This window comes from Lichenostomus cassidix, chromosome 22 (genome assembly GCF_008360975.1).
Source record: "Lichenostomus cassidix isolate B80296 chromosome 22, HeHo_3.0, whole genome shotgun sequence".
Lineage (NCBI taxonomy): Eukaryota > Metazoa > Chordata > Aves > Passeriformes > Meliphagidae > Lichenostomus > Lichenostomus cassidix.
The window spans coordinates 1,342,971-1,354,087 of record NC_139502.1 but is presented as its reverse complement, the minus strand read 5'-3'; the positions used below and the strand labels follow the sequence as shown (position 1 = coordinate 1,354,087).

Sequence of the window (11,117 nt, the reverse complement as noted above, 5' to 3'; positions counted from 1 at the left end):
TGCCTCAGGGTTTCCTCCTTTACACCAGGAAACTCCCGAGTCTAAAGGTTTAGGCCTAAAACCGATTCATAAACAGCAGAATTGGTCAAAAACACACAAAATACGATCAAACAGCAAAATAAAAATCACCTCAAGGCGGCTTCTCTTTGGCCTGGGAACAGCCCCAGTGTCCCTGTCCCACCCAGTGCCACTGGGGGAGGGCACAGACCTTCTATAAATAACGTGGAGACCCCACGGGGTGGGGATACAAGTGCTGCCCGGGGGCTGGGTGACCCGGAATGCCACCCCAGTGGGGACATCCCGCGGGCTGGTGGCCTGTCCCCTCCATCGCTGAGTCTGTGGGAGATGGGAGTGTGTCCGGGGTGGTGGCACAGGGACAAGGCTGCCAGGGGGACAAAGGCACAGGGTGGTGACATGGATATCACGGGATGCTCCGGGGATTCGGGACCCTGGTGACAACCTCCAGGGGGACAAAGGCACAGGGTGGTGACATGGATATCACGGGATGCTCCAGGGATTCAGGACCCCAGTGACAACCTCCAGGGGGACAAAGGCACAGGGTGGTGACATGGATACCATGGGATGCTCCAGGGATTCAGGACCCAACACGGGGCTATGGCCACCAGTGACCATCTGAGGGCAGGGGACAAAGGCACAGGGTGGTGACATGGATATCACGGGATGCTCCAGGGATTCAGGACCCCAGTGACAACCTCCAGGGGGACAAAGGCACAGGGTGGTGACATGGATATCACAGGATGCTCCAGGCATTCCCTGGGACACTCCAGCATCCAGGATCCCACGCGGGGCTCATCCCCCAACCCTGCCCTACCCTCGGGGCGCACAAAACCCAAACCATTTTTAACAAATGGGGCAAACGCGCAGCGCCCTGAGGCCGGGCCGGGCGGGGCTACGTGCGGGGGCCGCGGGTGCGGCGGGAGCGGCGGGTGGGGGACGAGGAGCCCACGAACTCGAACTGGTTCTGGCGCTCGGCGTTGGGGAAGGGCAGCTGGCCGCGGTAGAGGCGCTTGATGAAATGCGCCTCTCGCTGGTTCTGGCGGCTGCGGGAGGCGCGGCGCGGGCGGCCGCGGCGGGTGAAGGCCATGTACCAGCCCTCGTAGCGAGCGTTCTGGAAGGCCGTGTAGTTGTTCTCCAGCACGATCTCGGTGAAGATGCAGTCCTTGCTCTTCCCGTTGGGCTGCGGGAGGAGGAGGGGAGGGTGGGTTGAGGGGGTGGGAATGGCCCAGGCCATCCCAGCCAGCCCCCAGTCCGTCTTGGTCACCCTCCAGCCCATCCTTGAGACCCCCCAGATGAGCCCTGTAGCCCCCCCGGTTCATTTCTGTCACCCCCCAGCCCCTCTTTGTCACCATCCCTGATGCTCCCAGTTCACCCCCAAGCCCACCCCTGACACCCCTCAGTTCATCTCCCTCACACCCAGCCCACCCCTGACGCCCCTCAAGCCCATTTTTGTCACCCCTAAAAACCACTTTTATCCCCCCAAACCCTATCTCTGTCACCCCCAGCCCACCCCTGGATCACCTTCATTGTCCCAAACCCATCTTTATCACCCCCAGCCCATCCCAAATCCATTCCCTGTGGATTCAGGGATTCACCAGGACCATCTCCCTGGATCATCTCCTTCCCAGGAGATTCGGGGCAGCCCGGGGCTGTCCAGGACTCACTTTCCCGATGAGTTTTCCCCTCTTGCTCATGCAGATGTACTTCTCACTCTCGGCGCCCTTGATCCTCACGCGGCTCCCGAACGTGTCTGTCTCCACGATGAGCTTGGCTGCGAGGAGGGGACAATGTCCCTCGGGGGTTGGGACACCCCCGAGGAGCTCCCGGCCACCAAATCCCCCAATTCCCTTCCCTCTACCATTCCCAGTGGGCTGGGAGTCACCACAGGTGGGACAAAGCAGCTTTTCCAGGGAATTTCCCCATCCGTGACGCCAAGGGGGTTTTGTAAAAACCCAAACTGCCCTTTCCTTCCCCTCCGACACATCCCAAATGCCAGAATTCTGCCGATTCTCCAGGGCAAGACCGAACCCAGCACGCACCAGGTTAATTATCCTAATTGTTCCTCCACAACAGCCCCGGCTGCAGAGGTTGGGAGCAGCACGGAAACCCATGACCGGGGCAGGGAGAATCCAGGGAAAGCTCTGGAAAGGAGGTGACTCAGCCTGGCCGCTTGGGAAAAAAACCTTTCCCGAAGCTCGGAGGTGCTGGTGGGGCTGCGATGTCCCCTCAGGGTGGAAAACCCCTCGGGAAAGGTGGTGTGGGCAGGCTGGGATGTGTCCCGGGTGGGCTCTGCCCACCGCCTGTGGATATTTAGGAGGAGGACACCGAGATCAGGAGATATTCCTGCGGGAAAAGCTGTTTGTCTGTCTCCAGGAAGGGATTACAAAGCACATCGGGGTTATAAATACTGCACAGAGCCGGAGAATTCCCTGAATTTGGAAGTTTTGAGGTCACGGCTGCCTGTGTGCAGCCAACTCTCACTAGAGCGATTTTTTTGATTTTTTTTTTTGGGTACAAAACCAGCCAGAGCCGGAATTCCTGCACACACCGCTCCCTCTGCGGAGCTTCCCAGGTGCTTCCCAACCTTTCCCCGATCGCTGTGACCCCTCGGGGAGGGTGACGGTGACATCCTCACCGAATTTGTTGCCATCCTCGGCGGTGGCCGTGATCCTTTTGCCGTTGACCTGGACGTGCTTGCCGCTGGTCCGGCTGTAGAGTTGGTACTCGCGGATCTGCCGCCGGCTCAGCTGGTCCGTCATGGCGCCCTGGTCCCTCACGTACTGGTTAAAATTAGGAGACGGTTGGTTCTCCCCCTTTGTTTACAAAGGGAAAAATAAAATCAATTCGTTTTGGGGTGCAGAGGGGTCCTGCCAGCCCTTTTTTTTGGGGTGAATTCCTGCATTCTGGGATGCAGGGAAGGATTCTGCCCTCCCACCCCGAGGATGCTCAGCAGGAATTCAGGACACGCTGGGATGTATGGGCTGAGCTGGTGGGTGAGACCCCCAAAATCATCCCCTAAATCCCGGCTGGGTGTCCCGGGAGCAGAGCCGCCTGCTCCCCACCCCGGGAATGGGATAAACACCCCGGGAACCCCAAACCAGCTCCGGGGTTTATCCAAATACAACGTGAGGGTTGCTGGAGTGAAAACGGGAGCTGATCAGGGCAGGTGAGGAGGGGATTTGGGATTTGGGATTCCAGCCAGGGCATCCCAAGGGAAAACTCGGCTTAACCCCAGTGCAAGAGACTTTTGGGACAACATCTGAGAGACCCCAGCCCCAAAAGGGCCGCGGGGAGGGGATAACATCCAGAGGGGATCTCCTGCCGGGACAATGGGACATTTGGGGTCACACTGCCAGTTTGGGGTGCGCAGAGTCACCTCGGGGGGGACAGGACCTGCTTCCCGCATTCCCAAGCCGGACAGGGAAGGCAGGAGGGGATCCAGGCCTGGCAGGGTGAGGGGCACTGCCCGCCCCCCAGCTTTGTGCGCTCCCGGGGATTCATTTCCTGCCCGGATGATGAGCTTTAAAGCCTTTGGGGCTGATTTGGGGAGGTCTCCCCTCTCCATCAAAGGCGCTTCCCTTCCCCTCTCGTTTTCAAAGAAAGAAAAGCATTTACCTTGGGAAGGGAGGAGAAAAAAAAATAGAAAAAAGAAAAAAAGCAGGGAAAAAAAAAAAGAAAAGAGGTGCCGAGGATGTTTTAATGCCGCCGGGCCGCAGCCGCGGGGGTTTTGTTCGGGCGCTGGAGCAGAGGGTGCTGATATGGAACAGTGGATTTTAAAAGCTGCCGCCTTTCTAAAGCTCACAAAACAAGGGTCGCAGCAGCCCCAGAGGGTGTGGGGGAGAGGGGAGGGGGTGCCCAACCTCGCACCCCCCGCCGGAGGGGTCCAGACCCCGTTAACCCCCTCGGGGCGAGCGCGGGCAGCGTCCGGCAGTGTCCTGCAGCTCGAGGGTGACAGAGCTGGCACGGGATTGCGGGAAATGCGTGCCGTGCCGGGCTGGGATCCCCGGCAGCCTCACCCAGACCCTCCTGGGGGGATCCCCATCGCTGAACCCCAACTGCAGCCCCTCCGGTGCGGACACGACCCCCGGGAACCATCCCCGCATCCCACCCTGGGAAATCCCACCCCGGCGCCTCGGGACCTCCCAGAGCAAAGGGGAAATTCAGGGGGACACCGAACGTGTCCTTCACCCAGCCCGGGGTCAGCAAAGCTCCTCCACCTACCTGGGTCTGACAGGAGAACATGAGCAGCTGGAAGCATCTGCGGGAAAAAGGGCAAAGCGGGCGGTTTTGGGGGGAGCCGGGTGGGTTCTGCTTCCCTCCGCCCCGCCAAGGAGCTAAAATCAAATAAATCAAATGAATCAAATGAAGGGAGAGGCCGGGGATGGCAGCGGGAGCTTACATGGAGAGGTTCTGCAGGGTGAGGGGCTGCATGGCGCTGCTCGAAGCCCCCCGACCGCCGCCCGCCGCGGCTCCTGGGGGATGCTGCCGTGCCCTGCCGGCCGGGGCGGCCGAGCGGCTGACCACCGGGACGCGCCGAGCCCACGTGCGATGCCCAAAGCTCCGGAGCAGCGACGGCTCATGGGGGAGGCAGCGGGGCTGGGGGCTTCTCCTCCTCCTCCTCCTCTTCTTCCTCCTACTCCTGGGGGGCACGGAGCGCCATGGCAGCCCCGGCGCGCCCACCCCATCAGCCGCCCGTGCTGGGCTCGGTGCCCCCGGGCCGGGCAGAGCCCGCAGCCCCCCGCGCCATGCAGGGCCGGTGGCCTGGCGGTGACAGCCCCAGGGGGACACGGTGGCTTTAAAGGTGGGGAGAGCCGGCAGGGAGGGGCTGGCAGGGAGAGGGTGGGATGGGATGGAGGAGGAGGAGGGGACAGGGGGAGGTGGGCTCGGCTTGGTGTCCCCATCGCCCCCCGGCCCAGCGCGTGGGGACAGCGGGACGCGGTGAGGGTACCGGGCTTTGGGGACAGATGCTTTTTGTCACCCTGCTGTCACCAGGTGCCAGCACAGCCCTGGCCTGTGCCTCACCCACCCCAGCAGGGTCTCACTCCAGCGCTGGGGGGCTCTGGGGACCCTCTGCCCCCCAACCCACAGGTGTCACGGGGAGGCTGCTAACCCCTCCAGGCTCCGTTTGCTGCGCTGGGGAGGCCTGAGAAATAATTAAATACCTGATAAATAATTAAATACCTGATAAATACCCCGGCAGGGAGCTGGGGGAACCCCGGGGTGTCACACCGTCCTGGGGGTGTCCCGTCAGAACTCACCTGCGTCACACTCGTGCCTCAGTTTCCCCATCGGTGCAAGGGGGAGCAGCAGGGAGCTCACCCCACACACACCAGGCGGGGGGGCGCTGATCCCATGAAAACAACCCCAAATATCCCCCCGATCCCTTCACACCTCCCAGCCAGGAGTTCCCCCCAAACCCCACTCTGCAGCCCCCCAAAACCAGGACAGCCGCAGCTCCAGGCTCTCCTCCCACCCCAACCGGGGGGCTCAGCAGCTCTGGGGGCTCTGCTCAGCCCCCCCAGCCACGGGGATGATTGATGGATGTGGAGCTGTCATCGCCACCGCGGTGTCCCCAGCTCCGGGGCACAGAGCGCCGGGAGCTGTCAGCGCGGCCCCGCTGTGCAAACAGCCCCTGCGGGGTGAGGACAGGCGGAGGGACAGCGCTGCTGTCACCGCTCCGCGGTGGCCCTGGAGGAGAGGAACCCCCTGGCCCCCCATCCCATCCCATCCCGGGGGGATGCAGGGAGGGATCAACCCCCCCTCACTGTCCCACACCTGGAGCAGCCTAAAGCCCCCGGCTGGGGGGCTCGGGTCCCCTCTGGGACCCCCTGGGACACAGCAGCACCCGGGGGGCTCCAGACCCTCCCCAAATCGCGCTGCCTGCAGCCCAAGGCCAGGCCAATGGGATCCAATCGCCTCCCCGCTGCTCCCTAATCCCCTTTGTCCCCTGTTCACAGGCAGCCCCCCCAGCCCCCCAAATCTGGGAACAGCTCCCAGAAATCCTATCCAGGGTGGGAATGACCCCACAGCCCCCCCAGCGCCAGCACGGGGAGCCAGGAGTGCAAAATGTGATTTTTATTTGGGAATGACACCACCACCACCACCACCAGCTGCTTTTCCCGGCTCTCCTGCACCTGGAGGGGAAGGAAAAAGGGATTTTTACCCGCTGTGGGGGCGGAGCTGCCCCAGCCCCGCTGAGCCCCGAGCTGGGGACACACCCAGGGTCCCCCCAGCTCCACAGGGACCCTCACACCCCGATCTGCACCTGGCTGGGCTCAGAAGGAATTCCCGTTATTTCTTCGCTGCTGCTTTCTTGCCCCGGCCGGCTCCGCGGCCCTGCGGGGATCAACAAGGGGTTAAACATGGAGACCCCAACCTGGCGGCCCCCAGAGCTGCTGTTCTCCCCCATTTTGGGTCCAGCAGCTGATTCCCATCGCACACTGACCCTTCTCCCTGCCCAGGAGCTCCTGATCACCCAGTTATCCCACAAGGGACACCTGAGCAGCTCCTACCTTGCCGGGAAGAGGATCCTCAGAGGAGGCCTTGTTCCTGCTGGGGGGACAGGGGGAGCTGGGGTTAGGGGTGCAGGGCCGGCAGGGGGGATTAGGGGTGCAGGGCCGGCAGGGGGGATCCCCTGCTCCGGGCTTTGCCCTCCATCGTACTCACAGCTCATCTGCCTTCTCCACCTTCCTTTTCTGTGCAGAGAGAGGAGATGAAGGATGGGAACTCTTCCTCACCGAGGGATGAAGGCCACAGCCCATCCCCTGACAGGGAAGGATTTGGGGTCCCTGTCCCCCCCCGTCCACACCCAAATGTCGCTGACCTTGGCAGCGCCACCCTTGCGGGCACTCGGAGCCTTGGGGGGCTTCTTGGGGGTTTCCTCTTCCTCCGTCTCCTCGTCAGACTCCTCCTCCGAGCTCAGGCTGGTCACTGCGGGAGAGCCTGGCTGAGCCCCCCGCCCCTGCCGGGGGGTCCCGGGCTGCGGGGTGACCCCGATACTCACTGGACACGTGCTGCCCGCTGACATAGACGGGGCCGGAGCCGGAGCGCAGGCGGAACGTCACCGGCGGGGTCAGCTCCACTCCGCCCAGCGTCGCCTGGAAAAGGGGATGGCAGCAGCTCCTGCAGCCCCTCGGGGCACAGAACCCCCCTGGGCGGCCGCAGCCCCCCGCCCTCCCCGGGCACTCACCGTGGGCAGCACCGATGGCTTCAGCGTGGCCAGGGGCACCGGGCTGCGGCTGTCCCCGTCCTCGGCCACCACCTCCACCACGTGGAACTCATCCCGGGCTGTCTCCCCCAGGCAGATCTGCAGGGAGAAGGGAATTCCCTCAGGAGCCCCGCGGGATCCGCGTGGCTTTGGGAAAGTCCGTGGGTTCGGGAAGGTCCGTGGGGTCTCAGCCATGATCTCCTCGCCATAAAATCCACCCCAAACAGTGGGGAGAACACCCCCCCCGTCCCCCGCCAGGTTTTTGGGGTCACCCACCGTGCGCACCACCAGCTGCTGGTCGCAGTTCCAGTCGTCGGTCACCTGGAAGGTGCAGGAGTCCTTGGCTTTGCTCAGCTCACACCCTGGGGACACGAGAGAGGGGACAGAGCGTGGGGTCGCGGGCAGGGGGAGCCCCCCGGGGAGCCCCCCAGGACATCCCCAGCCCCCCAGGGATGGCAGGGGGTGCGACACTCACCCCAAAGGACGGACACCGGCTTGTCGGACGTGCTGTAGGTGCTGTCCGTGAAGGACATGGCTCTGGGGTGTCACAGCCTGGGGACACACACACAGAGCTGTGGGATCATCGCCCGACCTGCAGGACATCCACTGCCCGCTCCCCAAAACACTCACCCGAAAAAAGCGCCGCAATTCTCAGCCCGGAAGGAGCACCCGAGGACAGCAGGGTCACCCCACAGCGGGCATTTATAGGGGCACAGGGACCCCATCCACCCACCCAGCCCCCAATCAAACACCAGCCGCCCCGAGGGGTTAATGAGTTAATTATCCCCCCCAGGTGAGGGTGCTAATGAGGGTGGGAGCACCGCCGATCCCCCCCAGCTGTGGGTCGCCCCGATGTGTCACACACAGGTCACCGTGTCCCGACATCCCCGGTGGCCTCCCCGCCTGTCCCTCCGTGTCCCCTCGTGTCCTCCTGGGTTCCTCCATGTCCCCTCGTGTCTCCTGCCCCACGTGTCCCCCTGTGACCCCCTTGTCACTCCGTGCCCCCCGTATCCCCCATCTCCCCTGTCCCCCCGTCCTGAGTGTCCCCTCGTGTCACCACTTGTCCCTCCATGTCCCCCACAACTCCCACACCCCCCCGTGTCCCTGTCCCCCCCGTGTCCCCCACAACTCCCACACCCCGCCGTGTCCCTGTCCCCCCGTGTCCCCCCACAACTCCCACACCCCCCCGTGTCCCGCCCTGTCCCTCCCTGTCCCCTGGGCGGAGTCGCACCGCCTCTTCCGGCAGCGATGGCGGCGGCGGGGCTGGCGGGGCTGGTGAGGCTGGGGGGCACCGGGGGGCTCTCTGCGACCCTCCGCGGGCTCCTGGGGGCCCCTGGGGACAGTGTCCCCGCGGTGTCGCAGCTCCGTGTCCCCCGCAGGGCCCCGGCGAGGTGGCGGCGGCTGCTCAGGCGCTGGCGATGCCCGCGGAGTCCTTCGGCAACGACGTGAGCGGGGCTGGGGGGCAGCGGGGCACAGTCTGGGGGCAGAGGTTTGGGAGATCCCATTCCCGGAGGATCCCAGGTTTGGGGGATCCCATTCCCGGAAGGTCTCAGTCCAGGAGGATCCCATTCCTGAAGATTCCCAGTTCTCACAGGGATATCCAGTCCCGGAAGGATTCCTGCCTTGGAGATCCCAATCCAGGAGGTCTCATTCCTGGAGGATCCCAGATTTGGGGAGATCCCATTCCCGGAGGATCCCAGGTTTGGGGGATCCCATTCCCGGAAGGTCTCAGTCCAGGAGGATCCCATTCCTGAAGATTCCCAGTTCTCACAGGGATATCCAGTCCCGGAAGGGAATTCCTGCCTTGGAGATCCCAATCCAGGAGGGTCTCATTCCTGCGAGATGTCCTCGATGTCCCCCTGTGTCCCCTCGTGTCCCCTGTCCCTCCCACCCTTGCCCTGCACCCCCGAGGGGAGGAGAAGAATCCCAAAAGGAATAAAAACCCGGAAAGGGAAGAGAAGAACCGCGAGGGGAGGAGAGACCCTGCAAGAGGAGGATAAAACCCCAAGAAGAGAGGGAGCAAACCCCAAGAGCGGCTTTTAAAGGGGAGCAGGGACCCCCCAAAGTGGGGATTTGTCCCCAAGGGGGTCGCAGCGTCCCCTGATCGTGTCCTGCTCCGCAGCCCCGCGTGGAGCTCGCCTGGGCCATGAAAGCTCATCAGCACGCCCAGGTCTACTTCAACGTGAGTCGGGGGGCTGCGGGGGTCTGGGGTTTGGGGGGGCTCCGGGGCTCTGGGGGGCTGGGGGTCTCCGGGGGTCTGGGGGACTCTGGTGGTCTGGGGATGCTCTGGGGGTCTGGGGGGGTTCTGGGGGGGGCTCTGGGGGTCTGAGGGGGCTCCAGGCATCTGAGGGTCTGGGGGGGCTCCGGGGGGTCTGGAGGTCTCGGAGTCTGGGGGTGCTCTGTGGGTCTGGGGAGGTTCCAGGGGTCTGGGAGGTCTGGGGGGGTTTTGGGGGTTCACAGCTGACCCCACACCTCCCCCTGCAGCTCATCTCCTCCGTGGACCCCAAATTCCTCAACCTGACCAAGGTGGATGACCTGATCTATGAGGAATTCCGGAAAACCTTCCCGGAGCTGCGGGTGGATGTGCTGGATCCTGAGGAGCTGAAATCGGAGCCTGCCAAGGAGGTGGGGGGGATTTCCCCTTTTCCTGGGATTTGGGGATGCTGAGGGGGTTTTTATCCCACTTTTTCCCAGGATTTCTCCCTTTTCCCGGGATTTCCCCCGTTTTCCGAGGATTTGGGGGTGCTGAGGTTGTTTTTATCCCCCCTTTTCCCAGGATTTCCCCCTTTTCCCGGGATTTGGAGGGGCTGAGGGTATTTTTATCCCAATTTCCCAGGATTTCCCCCTTTTTCCAGGATTTGGGAGTACTGATGGTGGTTTTATTCCCCCTTTTCCTGGGATTTCCCCCTTTTCCCGGGATTTGGGGTGCTCAGGGTGTTTTTCTCCCCAGTTTTCCCAGGATTTCCCCCCTTTTCCCAGGATTTGGGGGGGCTGAGGGTGTTTTTATCCCCCATTTTCCCGGGATTTGGGGCGCTCAGGATGTCTCTCTCCCCCCAGAAGTGGCGTCCCTTCTGCCTTCGCTTCGAGGGCGTGGTGGAAGATTTCAACTACGGGACTTTGCTCCGCCTGGATTCCCGCCGGGAATACACCGAGGAAAACACCATTTTCGGTGGGGAGCGGGCTGCAGGGGGGCTGCAGGGAACCCCAAACCCACAGGTCTGACCCCTCTGCTGCTTTTCCAGCCACCAGGATCCAGTTCTTCGCCATCGAGATCGCCAGGAACAGGGAAGGTTGCAACGATGAGGTTTACAGCAGCGCCAGGCAGCCGGCGGGGGAAAAATCGGGATGAGGGTTGGGAATTCTTGGGAATTCTGGAGTTCCCAGCTCTGCTCCAGGACCATTCCCGAGCTGGGGAGGCTCAGGAAGGATGGAGAGGCTGGAGATGCTTCTCCGACTGTAAATAAATGTTGTGAAATCCCAATTCTGGTGGTGTTGTCACCCCTGTAGGGTTGGGGTCCCTGGGGGGAGTTTGGTCCCTAAAATGGGATAAAACCAGCAGGATTTGGGGCCAAATGCAGGTGGGATTTGTGGAGCTTTGCTTGCTCCGCTCAGGGATGGAGGATCATCCCCCCCACCCCCAAATTAAATGGGATTTGGGGGATTTTGGGATTGGGCTGGGAAGGGCTGGGGGTGTTGGGAGGATTTTGGGGTGCAGGGGGAGAGAATTCAGGGGAGAGAGTTGAGGGGATGTGGGAAATCTGAGTTCCAGGGGAACTCTTGGAGTTCTGGGGGAAAACTCAGGGTTGTGGGTGGAGATCTTGGAATTCTGGGGGAGATCTTGGGGTTCAGGGAGAAATCTTGGGGTTCTGGGGAAAAGTCAGAGTTCTGGGAA

General features: G+C 62.6%; 3 protein-coding genes across 4 annotated transcripts; 1 reads left to right on the top strand and 2 right to left on the bottom strand.

The window, feature by feature from the left end:
• FGF17 (fibroblast growth factor 17) lies at positions 1-2,844 on the bottom strand. The gene is made up of 3 exons (XM_085080680.1): positions 2,654-2,844; positions 1,683-1,789; positions 1-1,198 (listed from the first exon to the last, which is right to left on the bottom strand). Exons 1-3 carry the CDS (start codon positions 2,775-2,777, stop codon positions 911-913), a joined length of 519 nt encoding a protein of 172 aa, XP_084936806.1. The 5' UTR covers positions 2,778-2,844; the 3' UTR covers positions 1-910.
• Positions 2,845-6,114: 3,270 nt separating this feature from the next.
• Positions 6,115-8,139, bottom strand: NPM2 (nucleophosmin/nucleoplasmin 2). Of its 2 annotated transcripts, none has more exons than XM_085080716.1 (10): positions 7,856-8,139; positions 7,701-7,777; positions 7,502-7,587; positions 7,208-7,324; positions 7,022-7,115; positions 6,842-6,948; positions 6,685-6,713; positions 6,531-6,567; positions 6,284-6,354; positions 6,115-6,152 (listed from the first exon to the last, which is right to left on the bottom strand). In XM_085080716.1, exons 2-9 carry the CDS (start codon positions 7,756-7,758, stop codon positions 6,310-6,312), a joined length of 573 nt encoding a protein of 190 aa, XP_084936842.1. In that variant the 5' UTR covers positions 7,759-7,777; positions 7,856-8,139; the 3' UTR covers positions 6,115-6,152; positions 6,284-6,309. The 2 variants fall into 2 exon arrangements, with proteins under 2 accessions (XP_084936842.1, XP_084936841.1); XM_085080715.1 differs by having other exon boundaries at positions 6,119-6,152; positions 6,531-6,570; positions 7,856-8,137.
• A 284-nt stretch (positions 8,140-8,423) lies between these two features.
• Positions 8,424-10,706, top strand: LOC146427986 (protein PBDC1-like). The gene is made up of 6 exons (XM_085080681.1): positions 8,424-8,500; positions 8,605-8,670; positions 9,348-9,407; positions 9,710-9,850; positions 10,283-10,394; positions 10,468-10,706. Exons 1-6 carry the CDS (start codon positions 8,474-8,476, stop codon positions 10,572-10,574), a joined length of 513 nt encoding a protein of 170 aa, XP_084936807.1. The 5' UTR covers positions 8,424-8,473; the 3' UTR covers positions 10,575-10,706.
• Positions 10,707-11,117: the final 411 nt, after the last annotated feature.